Source organism: Pundamilia nyererei, unplaced genomic scaffold, assembly GCF_000239375.1.
Source record: "Pundamilia nyererei isolate P.nyererei 1_Seehausen unplaced genomic scaffold, PunNye1.0 scaffold00115, whole genome shotgun sequence".
In the NCBI taxonomy this organism is placed as follows: domain Eukaryota; kingdom Metazoa; phylum Chordata; class Actinopteri; order Cichliformes; family Cichlidae; genus Pundamilia; species Pundamilia nyererei.
In genome coordinates, this window is record NW_005187516.1 from 2,023,730 (window position 1) to 2,043,424 (window position 19,695).

Consider the following 19,695-nt stretch of genomic DNA (forward strand, 5'->3'; position numbering starts at 1 on the left):
CGCTCAGGTAGAGTAGAAAAGCCCTCTTGGCCAGATTACTCTTAAAAACACATTTAAAAAAAATGTCAACCAGACTTTTAGACTGTATAAATAAAAGATAAATAAAAATCACTTTGCTAAAAACTGATTGGGGCTTCTACCTTGTGACAGAAATGTTGTTTGTGGCCCAAGGAGACTTCATAGCATTCACAAGGGCCACATTTGACATATATTTCACATATTACATGCCAACGTGTTATTTGTGACACTTCAAATACGGGCAGCCACTTCTCGCCAAGAACCGGAAGTCAGTTTTTGGCACAACACCGGTCCACATCAACCACTGAAACCATCTCCTCCAGTTCCCACACAGGCTTCAAACGTGAAGGTCCTCCTCCCTGTGATGTGGTGCAAACCTGAATGCTGCTGCTGAAATGCGGGTTGCACAGTTTTATGTGGCTGCTTTATGTTTTTCAGTCTGAGGCGGAACAACACAGTCGATTCAACGGGTCAAATTTTTACGGTTAATCATTATTTGCCCAGAAGCGGTCCAGAAGCAGTCACGCCCAGTGAGGCGAGGGGAAATAAACGAAGAAATTGACTTCTTCTCCAGCGGTTTAATGGTGGCTGCTGTTCCTTAGTGCGACACCAGCGACACCTGGTGGAGATAGTTATCACATGCAGTAAACCCGACAAATCCCTTTTGTTGCTGCTTTTTTTTTGTTTATTTATTTATTTATTTTTATAGATGTTTCGATTATTATCGTTAAAGGGGAGCGTTAAAACAATAAAAGCAACTAACATGGGAGTATATACAGGCGATAATTTTTTAAAATATAAAAACGGGAAAATCCAACAAGGAAAATGCTCAAATCTGGAGTGAAAAAGGGGCCAATGAAGCTAATCAGGTTCACACATTTAAAGTGCTTGGTGAGTCCCATTCTGTTCTTTGACATAATTAACTATGCGTGATTATTATAAGATAAACGTCCAAAAAAAACGTGTGGTGATATATAGCTGATTTACACCACGTTTCATGAAAAAGTTAACGTCATTACTCTTAATAGAGTTACTGGATCTATTACAGTTGTGTTGCTGTGCTGTTGTTTGTGCTAATCGGTATAGCTAGGCTGCTCCTTCATGCTGCTGTTTAATGTGAATATGAACATTTCTTCGAAGCGTTTCTTTATTATTAAAAAAATAAAAACGCACTTCAGCTCCATTTTTAAGTTTTTTTTCCACAAATAAACATGGTAGTGCCAAACCACACCTGTGATTGAGATTTTGAGTTTGAACCTGTGTATGCATACGTGTGTGGGTTATGTGTGTGGTTTATATATTTTCAGACATATATAAACTGTCTGCTTAAACCTTTTTTCTTTCAGTCCCAGTTGTGGCTCATGCACATGCACACATGTGTGTCAGTTCATTTCATTTGTATATACAGTAGCATTAGAAATACTCCTAAAGCGGTGGAACACTACTGATTAGTATTTTCCTCTGTTTCTCTCTTTTGTGACTTGCAGAACAAGAACAACAATTCGAAAGGGGCCGAACAGCAAAGGAGAAAACAAACTTTCGCTTTTCAACAGATAAAAGGCATGATTCGGGTTAAAAAAAGTGCAAGAACGTGCGAAGTGCAGCTGCATGACACAAAAGTGTGAAAACCAGAAAGGCTTTTCCTGCCTCATAGCCTTTCACACACTCCTCTGCTACTGGTGTCTGCTGCACTTTGGCAAAAAAGGCTCAGATGGGTTTCTGCCACTGAGCCAACATGGAGACTGAGGGGAGGCTGGTACAGTCAATTTACTATGGGAGTATTGGAAGTCAGGACACAGAGCGGCTGCTGGAGAGATTCGGGTATGATGGCAGCTTTCTACTGAGAGACAGCAGCACAGTGCGGGGGGCCTACTGTCTGTGTGTGAGGTGAGCTGCCGGAGGAGCGGTACAAGTGTGACCCAAAGTGCCAGTTTTCTTGTAGTTGTGCAAACTTATGAGTTTGCTAGGATATTTTTGATTTAATTATGTATGTATTTATGAGTACATATACAGAGCGCTGTGATATTAACTTTGCATTTCACACTGCAGATACAAGGGAGTAACAACTGACAGTCTCGAATGAGGAGATACTAATTACGCTGTAACAAATACCTTCTTGGTATTTTAAAATAAAAACTACACAAATGATGCTTTACTTATTATAATTAATGATTACTGTTGGATTGGTTTACAAGAAAAAAAGAAACCAGAAAAAACTCACAGTGCGTGTAGACAAGCGTGCACACAGAAAAGCCGTAGTCCCACAACTGGGACACATTTTCACACAACTAGACTGAAATGTGCAAATGCTCTGTGAAAAACAAAGTGAAGTAATATAAATCTACAATCTCGGACTCTGGTTCTGACATTTTAGATTAAAGTAGAAATGCTCAGTTGTCGTTTTCTCAGTTGTTGTAATGACTCAGTATTTTTAGGGGGTGTGGGGTCTGTTATCGAGTATCTTAATCCCCGTTTCTTACACTGGGTTTTTGGGCTGCTGGTTGTTATGCATTTCAGTGATATGTGTTTAAAGGTAAGGAAAGCTTTTAGAGAGTGTAACAAAGTAAGTAAAGCTTATTTGTAGTGTGCTTTTCACAGACACGAGAGTCACAGAGCGCTGCACAACAATGAAAACACAATCAATATCAATAGAGAACTAGGTTAAAACAGAAGAAAAGAAAAACATACACAATAAAAGAACATCAACAGGAGTCCCGATTAAACAAAAAAGTTTTTAACTGTTTTTTAGAAAGCTCCACTGAGTCAGCTTAACTGACCTGGAATAATGAACTGTTCTAGAGGTCCTTGGAGTCACAGACTGAAAGGTTGTGTCCTCCCTCGTCTTCAGTCTTTTAAAATTTCATATTTTTCCATGCTGTATATTAAAAATTAGGAATAGTAATTTCCTACTAAACAACAGAACACTACGCAGAATAGAGTACACCAAAAATAATGCTTATTTAGGATAGTTAGGATGCAGCCTGCAGCCCCACTATGTAAGTAGGAAATAATTGACCATTTTTCTAAAACTGTTAAAACGATGCTTGTTACACTCGACATTTTGTGACACTACGTCATTTGATAAATGTTGCATTTAAATAGAACATTTCTAATATTTTATGTTATTTTATTTTATGCTAAATGTGGCATAAATAAAATTACCTGGATAAATAAAAGTACCTGGATTATTGATAATAAAAAAATATTATTAAATCAATTTATTTATTTAATCTTATCTTGATTATAACCACGACTTAAGTCCCACTGTGTAATGAAATGAAAAATTTCATAATCTCCAGTGAAGTTATAACTGCTATTATGTAGTACTTGAAAATTATGACAGGAAGTATTTAAGTTATACTTAGGTGAAAGAACTTCTGCCCCCATTTAAAAATACATTATAAGCCCTGTATGAAAACATAAGTAAAATAATATAAATAAATAAAAAAGTACTTCCTGCTTTAAAACTTTACCAACAAGCTAAAATTGGCCCCTATGATTAATATACTGATATTTTACACAGATCGATATCGCTGTTGCACCAATGTTTAAGCAGTATTTTACTCTTATACTTGGCTGTGGTTGAGTTCTTATTGGACTAAAATTTTCACAATGTCATCTCAGTTACACAGAACCTGAAGCAATCTTTGTTAAATCAGAAAAGCATCCACATTGTTGCGTTCGGGGTGGGGTACAAAGTGCAGTTTTGTTAGAGCCTTTTAAAAAAACAAAAAAACCCCACAAACAAACAAAAATACAGCAATCTTTTGCCAAATCTGATACACTGAGTGTCACGGCAGGGCACAGCGGTGTGATGATGAAGTGGACCCAAGTGCAGACAGGGAAGGAGACAGAACTGTGTCTTTTAAAAAAAATGAGCCAGACTGATTAAACACGAAGACCAAAACAAATCAGAGGCGAGCAGGGCAAAAACTAAAGTAAAACCCAAACTGGAAAAACTGAACTATGACCAATCTGTGATAACTATGATAACCAGAGATGGGCAGTAACGCGTTACTCAAGTAACGAGTAAAGTAAGGGATTGCTATTGCAAAAACGGTAATTAGATTACCGTTACTTTCCCGTAGGAACGCTGCGTTACTGCGTTACTAAAACCGTGATTTTTTGCGAGAATGTCTCATGACAGTAACGTAAACAAGTACGACATTCATGACAACAGCTGCGTGCAGATCAACAATGGATGACATATCGATTGTGGGAGAGAGTATGAGCGTGCAGCGTTTAAAGCGTGGAAGTACTGACCTTACTTTGAGTTTGATTCCATAAAAAGTGACAAAAACATTAGCGTCCGTTGTGCGTGGGAAGAAAACTTCTTTTTACAGCGAAAAAAACCCCTAAACTTCCAAGCAAGCACCGAGTGCGCTATGACGTAATGGGAAACTCACAGAGAAACTCGCGGATTCTTCCACTGACCGCCGCGGCACACCTACACCAGGGTAAACCTCCGCCTACCCCACTCCTGCTTTACAGGTGAAAATAGAGCAGCAGGACCACTGAGTCTTTGACTTTATTTATTTTCTGCTGTGTTTTACTTGCATCTATTTGAAAGAGTGAGTGTAAACACAAAAAATATTTTATTTTATGTGCTGGAATGTGCAGAAAATAGGTTTAAATGTTTAAACAAATTTCTTCCAGTCAGAGAATGTTGCATATAATTAAATTTTTGCTTGATGCATAAAGTTAAAAGACTAAAACTAATAAAACAAGTTTTAAAAAGAGACTTTTCCATTTGATTACATTTTGTATGATGGATTATGTAGAAAAAGTAGAATTGGGCTGAAAGATCTATCGCTTTATCACCTATAGGTTGTAAATTGTGTTTTTAAAAAGTAACTAAGTAATTAATTACTTTTGAAAATAAGTAATCAGTAAGTAACGGGATTACTTTTTGGGGGAAGTAATCAATTACTGATTACTTTTTTCAAGTAACTTGACCAACACTGATGATAACTGACACGAGCATTAAACAGGGACGTGCGAGAAAATATGATGACTAAAAGAAAACACAAAGACCAAATACACTCAGAGGTGATTAGGGGAAGTGGAAACATATGGGGAAAACAGCTGACACAATTGAACATCATGACACAACAGGGTAAGGTACATTAAACACAGTAAACATAGAAACAAGACTTTCAAAATAAAACAGGAAACACTGAGAGATGTAGACATGACAGACTCACAGAAGGGGACATAGATGGGAACCTAAACTAGAATAAAACTCAACTAAATCCTAACTAATAATGGCAACACCAGAACTAAGCATATATTCAATATCATATAACAAATCAAAAAATAAAAAGTGAATTCAAAATGCCGGGTCACAGGCCGTGACATTGAGTCCTTAGTAATGCTGGTAGCTCTCTTATACAGGCAGCCAGCATAAATGTAGTCCAGACTGGGCTGTTCTCTGCAGTGTGGCTGGTGTCCCATACTGCGTATGTAGAAATGTAACAAAAGCTGAGTACATGTGGAGGGCGTTACGTGTCAGAAGTGCACAATACAATAAGCCTTTAACAACGCCTTCTATTAAAAATATATTTGCCACATGCCGTGACACAATAATTCAGACTGCAACCTTTGTTTTGCAGGGTGATAATACGATAAGCAACAAAAAAAGGAAAATATGACTATACACATCAATCAGATTTGCTCTGGCAACTCGTTTCAGGTTGTGAAACACACATCTGAAATCACTGAATCATCCTCCACCCCAAACCACATTTTGTGTCTCTTTCAGATATGCACTTTCAGATACACCAGATTTTAAAGAAAGTCATTCGGACTTAAGAATTGTCGTTTTTTGTGTTGTTGTTTTTTACAGGAAAGCACCGTTTGTTCACACCTACAGGCTCCTACGCTCTGCCGATGGCTGGTGCCTTCAGGTGGGGGTACACACAGATATAGATCACACACACACAAACACAACATAAGGCGGGCATTTATAGTTTTGTGTATGTGGGATTGTTTCTTTGATTAGCAGGATTCAACAGCCAGATCACCAACATTTAGGACTCTGGAGGCACTAATAGAAGGCTACAAGAGGACTGCTGTAGTTGGAATAGCCCCGCTCACAGATCCCCTGGACAAAACACGAGTACGAAACAGCTTGGGCGAAGGTATGACACACAAATACACACATGCGCATATTTTTCCCTGCTTACACACACGGCCCATTCACCCACGGAGGCAAAAGCACACCCGTAAACTCATTTAAAATGTCTATGTTGACTCATAATCTATTTAGTCACCTCTAACACAGTCTCACTGATCTCCACCACAGAGTTTCTTTACATGGAAATGAACAACAGCAGCAGCAGCTCTGTGTACTGAGGCCATCGTGCTCTTAATCTCTCAGACGATCAAACCGACAGAAACCACAGCGCCTCACTCATCTCGTCTGCCCCTGTTTCTCAATTTCTTTGTGTATTTATTTTCAGTTTTTGTGTTGATTTAGTCATGGTTTAAGACATATTTTCAGTAGCCCGCAAACTGCTACTGAAAGATATTTAAATGTTTTAACACACGCCATGAGTGGGAGCACTTTTTTGCTGCTGGTTTTTTGAGTTTTCTTTTGTTTTTGTTTTTTTAATTTTATGCAGTGTCTTTTTCATCAGACCTACGTTCATTGATGTTTGTACCTTTTTGGGTGCATACATCAATGATTTCTGTCCAAATGGTGTCAGGCTTAATGTAATGTTTTATGTTGTAGAAGTTTTGACAAGTGCTGTATTTGGATCAAGATTGTTGACGTTTGTTTGCATTCTGAGAAAGTCGTGTACAGTGAACTGTTTGATTTCTGGTTTATCGGTTTATGCTCGCTCATTGTAACGACGTAGCAAACGCAGCAGAGCAGGAAAGGTAGACCGTGAAATCTATTGTGAGCACCAATCTTTCTGGTGCAACGACTTTAATTGTTCATTTTTTTTTTTTCATTTTCACACATCTCAATAACTGACAACATGTGATAGCAGGTCTGAAAATGACTTTATGGTGTGAAATCTGTTAAACTTATGCTACTAATTAAATGTTAATATATTTAAAAACTATCTCAGATCAATTATAGGAGTTTTGTATAGAATTCTGTGACTGTGAAATGTATACAAACAGTAAATTCTGGGTGGAAATGTGCAAATTTCTTTTCTTATGGACAGGTAGAAGATGGATAATAAAACAAACAGAGCTTCTCGTCTTGCGCGAATCAGCTGCAACTCTTGCCAACACCTTCATTCATTAAGGGCAGTTTAAAACAAGATGCTTTAAAGCTAATACAGCTGTTCTGCCAGTGGTTTTTCCCCACTGATGCTGTGGACAAGCCTGCACACTTTCTTGTTCCTGTCAGACATTAATGCTGCAAAAGTTGAGTAACATAAACACGTAAAAAAGTGTAACAGAGGAGGGGCAAGCATAAATGAGGTAATTAAAAAAAACATGTAAGTATGACAAGTAATTCCAAACAGCTCAAAAAATATTAGCATCCACTCAAATGGTTCCTGTACAGATTAGCAAGCAGTGTTTTTGCTAGCTAAAGATACAATTGTTGTGTCTTTAAGGGAGAAAAGTAAGGTTAATGTGTAATAAATGTAATCTGAGGGATGACAAAAGCTGAAAGAAAGAGGACACAAGAGCTGTGTCCCAAATGTAGGCTGCATCCTTCGGAGGCTGCATTTGATGGCCGATTACGTCACAGCCAGGTGACGAAGGCTGTCCCAATCCGTCGACTCCTTCAAATGCGTCCTTCATTTCCCCGAATTTGAAGGATGGGTCGGGTGTGTCCTTTGTGGCCCACCATATCCCAGAATTCATAGCGCGGCCCGGCCAATTTCAGTTTCCAACGATGGTGGCTGCTACTAAGTTTTAATTAGGGATGGGTATCGTTTAGGTTTTATCCGATACCGGTGCCAAATCGGTACTTTTGAAACGGTGCCGGTGCTCAAACGGTGCTCAAACCGGTGCTTAAAGAATGGAGAACACAAAATTGGTCCAAAAACCTCTCATGTTCAGCTGTTTTTTGTAAAAATATAACAATGTTAGCCTTTTCTGCAGCTATGGGGCATATATGGTATCACTCTTGGCTGGAAGCAGTGCAATGGAAAAAACACAAACTTTGTCCTAAACCTCTCATGTTTAACTGTTTTCCACTTTTTCTTTGGTCATTTTAGCCTTTTTGGCCAGGGTGAAGGGAGTATCTGCCATCAAACAAGAAGACAGCCGCATGTAGCTATGATGATGTTTGCTAGTTCACCTTACATGCATTAATGTAATAACGTGGTTAGCCTACTCAACGTAAATTAGCTACTCACGCAGAGAAGAACGGCTGCTGCCACCATCATCCGTCATCATTTCTGCTACACTGGCAGGGCTAGGGGCCAGGACTCTCCTCTTCGTGTTTTTGGGGGACGTTGCATAACAGGCAACCCACCTGCAGTAGATGTGCTCGGTGTGAGGTCTCGCAGCAAGCTATCAAATACGGCGCATTTCTGGGCTTTTAAAAAAAACGCTATGCGTCGCCAGGTGTTTCATCGGATTTGAGGTGTTACCTCCTTTGACAGTATCACAGTATCAGCTTAAAGCACTTGTTGCTGCTGAGTTTGCATATTTTGCTGTGAAGTACAGCCAGACTTTTGACCGCTTCGCCTTGGACATTTTTAATCTGTAGCTCTGCTCTAACAGAACGTACGTACCTGGCCCCGCCTACTATCCTCGGAAACGTAAAATGATTGGCTAAAATCTAAAGTGTATCACAGCTCAGGAAAAAAAAGCACCGAAATAAAGCACCGAAATGTGCGCTGCTTTTCGGTCTGGTTACTACCGTTTATGTCAGAACCGGTGCCATCATGGCACCGGACACCGGTACCCATCCCTAGTTTTAATATTACTCTTATTAATCTTTCTGGGTCACAAAATAAACTTTTAACTTATTTTCAGGCGAGAAAGTAGCTGTGTAAACTTCAGATATCTGCTTGGTTTATCAAGACATCGCATATTTGCAAAAGTGCGTCGATGTTTTGGGAGACGTCTGTTACCCACCCGCTCAATAGCTTGCCGGGGGGTTCAATGGTCACTCAAGCCGGCAAGAGCAGCAGACTCCCAGCTTCATCGTTTTCAGATCCCCGCTGTCTTTCGCTACTCAGGTTAAACATGATATATAAGTCACTCAGATACCTTAAAAATGTAATTGTTTGGCTTTTTTCTGTGTTTTTTTTGTTCCAGAGTAAATCGGTTTGGCTGAGATCAAAGTTATTAGATTATTATATTAAATATAACTTTATTAATCCATCGCGTGGGTTTCTCCGGGATTTTAACACAGCTGAATAAATGTCAAACAGAAAACTGATTACACAAAAGTGTGAGACGGTCGAGAATTTACGCCAGTGTCCTGTTATAGTTTAGATAGCAAGGAGCAGACAGACAAGTTTATTAAACTCTACTGACACAGCGGTGATGCAAATCTGAATCTCGGTCTTCGGAGGACCTGGCCCACGTAGGCCGCGAAGGCCGGATCATCCGAAGGATGGAGCCTATGTTTTGGGACATAGCAAAGGTCTGCTCCGGAAATTACGTGATAAATGTAAAGCTTACGTGTAATGTCCCACATTAAGACAGGAGATCTGTACACGATGAGTTGCTCTTAGTTATCTGATTATATCTTGTTGAAAATATCTTTTAATTAAAAAAATTGCTGCTTAATACTATTCAAAGCCCAGTAGCGAAAGGTTGATCTTCAACATGTAATAAAGGCAGATGTAAGCAGTCAGTCTTGCAGCCTTTATTTCTGCCTGCTCATGTTTCTAAAGCAGAATCGCTATGGCGATCGCCATGAAATCTCTTTAGGCCGGTGTGTGGAACTGTAGCCTTTCTGTTGTTAGCTGGTAATTATGTAAAGGTGGATTTAAGGTCATTTTACAGATTAGAAAAGTTATGTAAAGAATTAACATCTCCAATCAGTATTTACGCTACATGGTGGAAAAGTAATCAGTAATACATTGTGTAATACTTATACTTGTAATAAGTTCATGGCTGCTGAGCAGCAGGACTTCCTTCTAGAAGGAGTCCAGAATTTCAAATTTCTAAATTAAAAAGCTGATGATATTCTTTAGTTACAGTTTTGTTTTCCTAATTCCAGCTTTATAAAATCTTTATAATGTCTATGAATTGGACAGCAGCCATGGCGGCTAATATAACATTTTCCTATATACTTTACAATGCAGTAAATCCACCATGACCAGTAAAGACCAGAAAAAAGCACATGAAGAAAACACCTTTACTGGTGCTCACAGTTCACAGTAGAAAGGTTTTGTGACTTATTTCTAAGTGACTCATTTTCCCACGCTATACACTGCTACACCAGAATGTAGAGCTGCCTCACCTTAGCCCCTGGCAATAGTTTAGCGTATTTTTCGAACCATAAGGTGCACCAGATTATAAGACGCATTAAGTGAAACAAAACAGTCAGATAAGTCAAACTTGACTCGACTCATTCTTCGTGCTTCCTCCAAGTCTGTACCACTGATTCAATAATGTTGAATTCTCTTGCAGCTGCTCTATCCGGTCTTTAAGTGATGACGTGACGAATCCTGCTTCCGGGCCTAAAGTAGTCTGCGTTTAATATGGCTTTTGTGTTGTTAACATGTTTAATGTTTTGTATTTTCTTCTATTTAATCTCAAAAAGCTCCTAAAACAGTCAGTGATCCCTGTTGACCTCCCTCGGCTTTATTACCACTAATCATTTATTTAAGCTCAGTTTTTAAAACCTTACGATGTAACTACAGCCCAGCCCATGCAGCAGTATATGAATGACTAACCTCGTATTGTGGATGTATTATCTCAGTTGTTCTCCTGACTGAAGTTTGGTCCGTTTACAGCATCCTGCCATGCGATTACATTTGGTCCCGACCACCGAGAATCCTCACATTAACTTTTATCAAGTGGAAAAAAGTTAGTGTGTTTATATTATGCTCACATAGCTGTGTCGCTAGCGGTCACGTAGCACATCATTATACACCAGCAAGCCAAACTTCAGTAACCCTACAAACGTAGTTTTCTGTCTTCATTTATGTTGGAAGTGATAAGAAAGCTGTACGTTTGAATTTGTTTCCAAAATCCCTGTCAGGACATGCTATATTGTATTTAGATGGAAGCTAGCGAGCTAACTCCCTGCTAACTTCTAACTCCGTTAAATGTCATAAATTCCGTTTTCATGGATGCCTGGATGTTAAACTCAATTGTTACACTTGGTAGAGCAGAACGCTGATCATTCAACTCACAGTGATCGTTTGACTTAGGGACCTGCACCGGAGTTTGAGCCCAGATACGACTAGTGACGTCAGACTTAAAGAACGGATTCCCATGTTATTGCAGTATATTAATGCAAACCTCGTATTGTGGATGGATTATCTCAGTTGTTCTCCTGACTGAAGTTTGGTCTGTTATACCCCGCGAGGCTCCTGACTACGGTAGCCGTAATGATCCAACAATCCATCAAGATCTGTGGCTTTGTAGCTTACCAATATACCAATATTGTCATACTAAAACATTTTTTGACAGACTAATGAGTGCCGTGTACCACATAAAACTGGCTAGAGGTCATAATACATACAATACATAATACACAACACAATACATAAGACACACTGGATTATAAGGTGCACTGTCCATTTTTGAGAAAATGAAAGGATTTTAAGTGTGCCTTATATTCCAAAAAATACGGTACGTGTTAATGCTCAAATACTCAGCGATACACTGACTATGTTGTGTACAAGTTTGAATTTGGCTTTCGTTTTGATCACATACTAGCCAAAACTATCTGGCATGCTATCACTAGACAAAATCTATTCACAAAAAATACCAACACAGAAGTTCCATCATTGTAGTGGTTGCCTCTACAGAGCTACAATTTCCCATGATCACACATTGATAGATAAACTTAAAGTGTGGTGAAAATCCATCTTAGCACCTCTAAGCGTCATCAGGTTGATCACAGTCTATATCTTGTTTTCAATCTTTACAATAACCAAAGTGCAAAAACCACACAATAGACTGCTGTTGTGTTTCTCAGCCTGCAACGGTTCAACATTTGTTTACTTTTAGGAGAAAATTGAATGTTTTGTTACTGTTACGGTGCGTATAACAGGTAAGTATAACAGCTTCACATACACAACTGTAGTTTTAAGCATGTAAATCACTTCTTCTTTGAGGTTAACTTGGCTTTATTCACATTTTGTTTAAAATCCTCACATTTTATCAAGGCTGGCTTGACTCCCATGGCTGACCCATGTTCTTGTGGCCCCTTTAGTCCTCATCTTCTTTTTATTTTAATTTGCACTTTTAATAGTTCTCTAAATATACCATTTTTGCTTTTCTTGGGATGCACTTAAGAGGTTAAACTACTCCAAATTCACCACTCATCTAAAAAGAAGGCTTAAGACGAATGAAGCTGTGTGAATGAGATTCAAAACAGCTAATGAATATTCATCCCCCAACCTTATTTCACATATTAAAAAAAGACATACAAAGTTAACCTTTGTGCTGTTGTTACATTGGTATGCACTCTTTATATGTATCAAAAGGTATAAAAGGTATATATAGATCTGAAAGGCTAGATTACAAGGTTATACATAGAAACGCATAAACACAACCTTTGCATGTATTTAACACCTGTATACGCCTCCTGAAATGAAATATCATATAAGAAAAACTAGACAGGCTATACATTTAGATATAATGAAAGTCATCATTGTTGTTGTTCTTCTTCAACCTGTGCATCCTGTATTACTTCCCAGGGTTTTTCCCAGTGTCTTCAACCTCAGTGATCACTTCTTCAGGCTTAGCCGATGGGGTAGAATAGAAAAACTGGCAACACAAAACAGGAAACAAAGCTTTTAAATTTTGTATACACACATCTTTGTGGTTCGAAAAGTGTTAGAAATGTGAGCTTGTGTATTCACAGTCCACAATGTACTCACATTAAATGCATCGCTTTTTTCCAGGAAATATTTGTACTTTGCTGGGGGGCGAGGAATCGGAGGAAAAAGGACCTTAGTCACCCTAAAACACACAAGTATACACAAAACGATCCTTGACACGCTTTTAGTTTTAAAAGGGGGAAAAAAACAGATGCAAGGGAGGAAGTGTTTTATCTTGCATCTCCTTTTGCATTCTCCTTATTTGGTTAGTTAACAAGTCAAACCGGGGGATTTTTGCCTGTAGGTTGAAGAACTTTAGGGTGGATGCTGTGGTGTGAAGAAAGATGCCATTCTCTCACTTCTCCTTTTCAACTTTGTTCTTTTTCCGACATTCACCAGTTTCACATTTAAAATCATGACGAAGTGGATCAGAGAGACACAAACAGCTTAAAACAAAACAAACCAGTAAAAGGAGGAGTCACATATGTGGCGGCAGGTTAAAACAATACCTCTGATAGCGCACAAACAGCAGCAAAGCCAGCAGGCCCATGGGTACTCCGAGACAAATGAAGACTATCACCAGAGGCTTGAGCACAGAATCTGACCGTTCCATCGCTACAGATACACAACACAAAAGCACTGTTCTTTAAACTGACATGTTGATAATTATAACACTGCATCATCAGCCACTGTTTCAACCACTGCACAAGAAGACATAGAGGACTTACACGGTGTGACAGTGGGACTCCATTCACTCCAGTGATCTGATCCTGAGCAATGCGATGATATTCTTGTCCTCATTCTCACGCTATAGCTGTGTGAAGGATCTACACTTGCCACTGTATGATTTGTATGGTGTTTGGGTAGCCAAGATGTTGTTTTTTCCTGTTTTAATGAGATTAATCAAAAAATGGTTAATCCCACTTTAACAAGGCCGACTGATAAGATTGCTCTGACTTTGGACTTCAATTAACCCTCTGAGGTCTAAGTATGACTTATCATAACCTCTTTTTTAAATTGTTTTACAAAGAAACTGAAAACTGAGTTTTTACAATTTTTAAAGCTTAGTTTCTTACAATTAAAACACAGTTTTTATCTTGCAAGGACTGCACCTGTATTTCCTTTTTTGGCATCAGATTGTGGTTATTCTTTGCAGGTTTTCTGTACAGTCTGGGTTAAGTTGACACCTGCTGCATTGGCATGCCCTTACCAGCACTAATCATTGGTTTTTTGCATTTTCATGTGGACAGAAACATTTTTCAAAGCAGGGGCAGCATTATTATTTTTTTGTTTAAAAAAAATAGCCATACATATGGAGCCTTAGACCTCACAGGGTTAAAAAGAAGTTTGTCTTGTTCATTATTCCTGCCACACGTACAAAAAAAACAAAAACAGAATGTTGCATCTGGAATAATGACAGCCTGTGGTGAAGCGTACTGTACCTGATCACGTATTTCCACTTCATTTTCAAAACAGTTAGGATTAACGGCGTTTCTGGTGCGAGGCAGGTCCCATTTTATAATCAGGTTATCATTATTGAACGATGCAGAGATGTTAGCAGGTGGAGGAAGATGCTCTGTCACACACACACACACACATACAAGCACATGATCAGTAAGGTATCTGACAACAACACAACCTAAACCTAACCTCAAGCCTCAGCTTGTGTTCTATAAAGACTTGATTTGTGTAACGTCAGAACAGTTTTCCACTTTTCCTCAGTCCATTTTAAAATTAATGCCTGCTTTTAATGCACTGCAGAGACCCGAGAGCCCAAGGACCACAGGGGTCCAATATTGATTTTCGGCCGATTCTCAGAATTTTTGATGATATTATGTATCATACAGTATATAATGAGGTGTTTCAAAGTCACTGGGAGGAACATCATTCTGAAATTGTTCCACAACTTTGTAAACAAAGTTTTTTGCAGATTGGTGAACCTCTGCCCATCTAAACCTCTGGGAAACACTACCTCTCTTAAGAAGCTCAATCCTGTCACTGAACTGTTGCCAGTAACAAAATGTTCTTTCAGCTGTTTCTTTTTATTATCCCTTACTTTTCCAGCCTTTTGTTTCCCCATCCCAAAGTTTGAGATGTGTTGCAGGCAACAAATTCAAAATCAGATAATAATTTTCCTGAAATAGTAAATCTGTTTAAAAATGTGATGTTTTCTGTGCTCTGCTGTGAATAAAATATGGGTTTATGAGCTTTCCAAACATTCCATCCTTTTTTACATACATTTTACTCAACAACTTTCAATCCCAACTTTTTTTGAATTGGGTTCATATAACTACTCAACACTGTTTGTATAGAATTACCTAGTGTGTCCATGTCATACACGTAGGTGTAAGATATCCAGTTGTGCAGGGACATGTTAAAATGTAAGACTACGCCTGATATTTCCCCACTGACAGTCAAGGACATCGATCCAACTCTTTCCGCAAAAGTACGGCTTAGAGACTTAATTACTGTTTCCTCATTACAGACACTGGAAGAGAGAAGTACAGAGTTAAAACAATGTGTAGCGTTCATTGTTCCACATTAAAATGAACCTTTAAAAAAATCATAATACCTGATAAACACAGAGAGCCGAGTATCTTTCTCTAAGGTGTTGAATGACCAGGAGCAGTTGAGCTTATTTGTTGAGTCGAGGAGGCAGATAAACGTCTCCTTTATTTCTGAAAGCTCTTTATGGGAAATCTCCTCTGCTGAATTCTGTATGTTAACCATCTAATACAAAAATTTACAGTTTACAGTTTATTTAAATACCATGCACTGCGTCTGTGAGGTCATTAGAAAACAAAAGTGTTTATACAAAAGCTTATTCTCATTTTCACCTCGTACGTGTCTGAAAACTCCTGACAGAGATCCAAACCATGGCTTTCAGTCGCTGCTATAAGAAAACACACGTTTAATCTGCAGCACAAATTCTTAACTGATCAGAATTTTGTATTTTTTTCTATAAACTGGGTTTTAGAGGAGTCCAGTTTTGATTAGCTTACTGTGTAAAGGAAGCAGGAAACAAAGTCAGACACCACCCAGATTAAAAAAGGTTAAAGTAAAATCATTGTTGAAATAAAGCTCCTGGTATTTCCTGCAAAAATATTTTGATTTTCACATTGCCAAAAGCCATTCTTCTTAAGCGTTTTTTTTCTCTGAGGACATGTTTGCATTGCGATTAATCATCCACCTACCACTTTGAGGGAACCACAAAACCAACGAAGTGGACCAAATTACAAGACGGATCGGAAACACAGCCATGGCCAACCTGAGTGCTTTACACACACACACATACACACACACACAGAAAGACAGAGACACAGATACACACTAATGAGCATAAAGTCTTCAGCCACCGTACAGTAAACACAGGAACGCCATTGTACCACTTTACAATGAGCAATTTCCTGTGTTTAATACTTCCCCTTTTTACATGCTTACTTGTAGAAGGTGGGTGCTTGTAAGGCGTCTAAGTGGGCACACAATCAACCACAAAGAAACATCTTTTCTCAGATGAGTCTTAATTCTTCACTAGGTTACAGTCACTTGTCCATTTTACACTTATTTATACAAAAAAGAAAGACTTGGTTTGGTTTATTCACTCTGTTTATATCTTCTCCCTCAAAAAAAAAGACAAGTGGACCCAACTATGACTCACTATGCTGGCGTAACACGCTCTTATGAATTGAGGTAAATTCCCAAGTTTCCTACCAGCTATATAATATTAAAAATTGTGTAAATAGCAATAATAATAAAGTCTCACCTTCTGCTGTCCCTCCTCCGTGTCTTGTGGCTCTCTGTGCTCTCGCTGCCTGAAGACAATGACACATTTCTGGGGAAAGAAGAAGCATGACGTCACATACTGTACTCAGATCCAGGAAACCAAGACTTTCTTTCTGTTTCTTCTTTTTTCTTCATTTGCTCGTAAAGCAGATCAAGCAAAGTGAAACAGGTCAACATCAATGCATAAATATTATCAGCTTCAACAAAGCAAAGCAGATCTATATCAACAAACTAAAGTAGATCAACATCATGTGGTTTTCTAATACAAACCACATAATGTTGATCTACTTTAGTTTATTTGGGTTAAACCACATTTGAGGTAAAAACAATAACAACTAGATGTAATAACGAGACAGAATTACATATAACATCTTTTTGTATAAGATGTTGTCCCCCTGGTTCAGTCTGCTTTTTCTGTCTTTCCTCCACTTTTCTTTCTCTATATGTTAGAATCAGTTAGCTCACAATCTGCAGCTTCAGCCGACCCTGCAGAGAAGTCTCTCCTGTGTTAATATCAACACTTCACCGAGTTCTTTTGATTCCTCAGAGGCATCCGATGGAAAACAAAACACTGCTCAGTATACCATTTAACACTTTATTTCTCTTTCACATTACTTCTAGAAGGGAGATGCGTCCTGCAAGGCACGTTGCTGCAGATCTCAAAATGGTGGTGTGCCCCTGACAGTTTTATTACAGTTTTATTACGGAGTTTTATTATTCCCTCATTCTAATCTAAACAACAGTGTCTCAGTAACTTTCCACTAGAGATGGTCCCCTCTTACCTACATTTTTCCCAGGCGAGCATAAGCGAGAGTCTGCAGCGATCTACTCCACAAGGAAACATGGTTTCATGCCTTTATTTTTCAGGGCTGTGTCAACTTAATACTACTCTATATAACTTTATAACACTTATTATTAATAAAAAGCATAGCATTATTGAGGCACTGAAAAATTATTTATTCCCAACAGCTGATACCTGAAGTATTCACTGGTGTGTTGGATAAATGTCAGGGTTTTCCCACCCAGTTTTATACCTGAGCAGGGGAAGTGTGAGGACAGTCTGCAGGCAGTCACTGACTACACATCTCCCTGTAGACAGTGTTTGTTGTTGATGGAGGCAGTATATTAAATAAGTGCTAAAGTCCGTGTAATCCCTGACACATATTAAGTAGTCTAGGACAACCCAAAAGTATAGACCTAATGCTAAATACAGTGGCTGGAGGCAGGAAATGAGCGACAACAGTTATTATTTTGTGAAAAAGTGAAAATAAAATAAGACACATTTTACAAAATCCACAATAACACTAATAATAAGCCGGCTTAACAAAAACAAACCAAAGAAACACAGTCCCATTGAGCTCAATATTTCAGTTTGTCTTTTTTGGTCATTCGTCAAGTCAAGATTTATTTTAATTTCAGTTCCTTTTTTTGTTTTGGTTTGGTGATTTGATTTGTTACCACTTTGGTTTTTTCAAGAGAGAATAATGACGTTCTTCAACAAGGGCTCAGGCTGTTTGGGCACAGGTTCGCCATCTCCATTCGGAGAGAATTCAGGAATCAGTTCCAGTTGCTTTATCAACGCAGACAATAAAAAAAACTAGCCAAGATGAGGTATCAGCATGAACAAGGCAAGGGACACAGCCACGTGGCCTCTCTAGCTCGTGCTCCCATCAGCTTAACATTAAAGTTTTCAAATTAAGCTACAGGCCGGTGGCTCTGACATCCCACCTGATGAAGACCCTGGAGCAACTGGTGAGCTCATCATTGGACCCACTTCAGTTTGCCTACCAGCCTGGCATTGGAGCGGATGATGCCGTCATTCACCTCCTACATCGTTCCCTTGCTCACCTGGAGACCGCTGGAAGCACTGTGAGAATCATGTTCTTTGATTTCTCTAGTGCCTTCAACACTATTCTTCCCTCGGTTCTGAAGGACAAGCTGGAGAACTCAGGATTGGACCATCACCTCACTACCTGGATTTTGGACTACCTCACCGACCGATCACAGTATGTGAGGACTCAGGGCTGTGTGTCGGACAGGGTCGTCTGCAGTACGGGGGCCCCACAGGGAACGGTTCTGGCTCCGTTCCTCTTCACCATCTACACTGCAGACTTCTCCCACAACTCCACCCAGTGCTTCCTGCAGAAGTTCTCTGATGACTATGCAATAGTCGGCCTCATCACTGATGGGGACGACAGGGAGTACAGAGGACTGACCCAACACTTTGTGGACTGGTGCCAGCTGAACTACCTCCAGATCAACACTAGTAAAACCAAGGAGCTGGTGGTAGACTTCCGCAGGCACAAACATCCTCCACTGCAACCACTGAAAATCCAAGGTATGGACATTGAGGCTGTGGACAGCTACAGGTACCTTGGAGTTCATCTGAACAACAAACTGGACTGGACTTATAATTCAGACGCCCTCTACAGGAAAGGGCAGAGCAGACCTGCTGTGGAGACTCAGGTCGTTTGGAGTGGAGGGCCCACTCCTGAAGACCTTCTATGACTCTGTGGTGGCCTCAGCCATCTTTTATGGTGTGGTCTGCTGGGGTGGCAGCATCTCTGCCGGGGACAGGAAGAGACTGAACAGGCTGATCAGAAGGGCCAGCTATGTTCTGGGATGCTCTCTGGACCCAGTGGAGGTGGTGAGTGACAGGAAAATGGTGGCTAAGCTGTCATCCCTGTTGGACAACATCTCCCACCCCATGCAGCAGACTGTGACAGCACTGAGCAGCTCCTTCAGTGGGAGAATGCGGCACCCACGGTGTGGGACAGAGAGATTTCGCAGGTCAACAAAGACTCCAACTGATCAAACACACACATCCACACATGTGCAATAACACTAAGTGCAATACTCTTTGCTGGCATCATTGTATTTTTACTCAGTTGTATACAGCATTTGTATTCTATTTTTATCCTATTGTATATTTTATTCTATTTTATTCTACTGTATATAGTATTTTATT

The 19,695-nt window shown here is 39.4% G+C and overlaps 2 protein-coding genes across 3 annotated transcripts; one reads left to right on the forward strand and one right to left on the reverse strand.

Annotated features, from left to right (window-relative positions):
- The first annotated feature begins 1,594 nt into the window (after nucleotides 1–1,594).
- LOC102200979 (SH2 domain-containing protein 1A-like) lies at nucleotides 1,595–7,654 on the forward strand. Of its 2 annotated transcripts, none has more exons than XM_005742007.1 (4): nucleotides 1,595–1,905; nucleotides 5,864–5,924; nucleotides 6,020–6,158; nucleotides 6,323–7,654. In XM_005742007.1, exons 1-4 carry the CDS (start codon nucleotides 1,754–1,756, stop codon nucleotides 6,370–6,372), a joined length of 402 nt encoding a protein of 133 aa, XP_005742064.1. In that variant the 5' UTR covers nucleotides 1,595–1,753; the 3' UTR covers nucleotides 6,373–7,654. The 2 variants fall into 2 exon arrangements, with proteins under 2 accessions (XP_005742064.1, XP_005742065.1); XM_005742008.1 differs by having other exon boundaries at nucleotides 6,023–6,158.
- Nucleotides 7,655–12,087: 4,433 nt separating this feature from the next.
- Nucleotides 12,088–16,793, reverse strand: LOC102201455 (interleukin-5 receptor subunit alpha-like). The gene is made up of 10 exons (XM_005742009.1): nucleotides 16,708–16,793; nucleotides 16,139–16,212; nucleotides 15,782–15,837; nucleotides 15,517–15,674; nucleotides 15,263–15,432; nucleotides 14,387–14,520; nucleotides 13,673–13,829; nucleotides 13,454–13,559; nucleotides 13,005–13,086; nucleotides 12,088–12,891 (listed from the first exon to the last, which is right to left on the reverse strand). The coding sequence occupies exons 2-10, from the start codon at nucleotides 16,203–16,205 to the stop codon at nucleotides 12,811–12,813; spliced, it is 1,011 nt and encodes a 336-aa protein (XP_005742066.1). The 5' UTR covers nucleotides 16,206–16,212; nucleotides 16,708–16,793; the 3' UTR covers nucleotides 12,088–12,810.
- Nucleotides 16,794–19,695: the final 2,902 nt, after the last annotated feature.

Coding starts and splice junctions, on each gene's coding strand:
- LOC102200979 (XM_005742007.1), top strand. CDS start 1,754: ATGGAGACTGAGGGGAGGCTGGTACAGTCAATTTACTATGGGAGTATT. Junction 5,925..6,019: donor CCGATGGCTGGTGCCTTCAG/GTGGGGGTACAC, acceptor TTCTTTGATTAG/CAGGATTCAACAGCCAGATC. Junction 6,159..6,322: donor ACGAAACAGCTTGGGCGAAG/GTATGACACACA, acceptor TCTCCACCACAG/AGTTTCTTTACATGGAAATG.
- LOC102201455 (XM_005742009.1), bottom strand. CDS start 16,205: ATGGCTGTGTTTCCGATCCGTCTTGTAATTTGGTCCACTTCGTTGGTT. Junction 15,675..15,781: donor AGTTTTCAGACACGTACGAG/GTGAAAATGAGA, acceptor TTTTTGTATTAG/ATGGTTAACATACAGAATTC. Junction 15,433..15,516: donor CGGCTCTCTGTGTTTATCAG/GTATTATGATTT, acceptor TCTCTCTTCCAG/TGTCTGTAATGAGGAAACAG.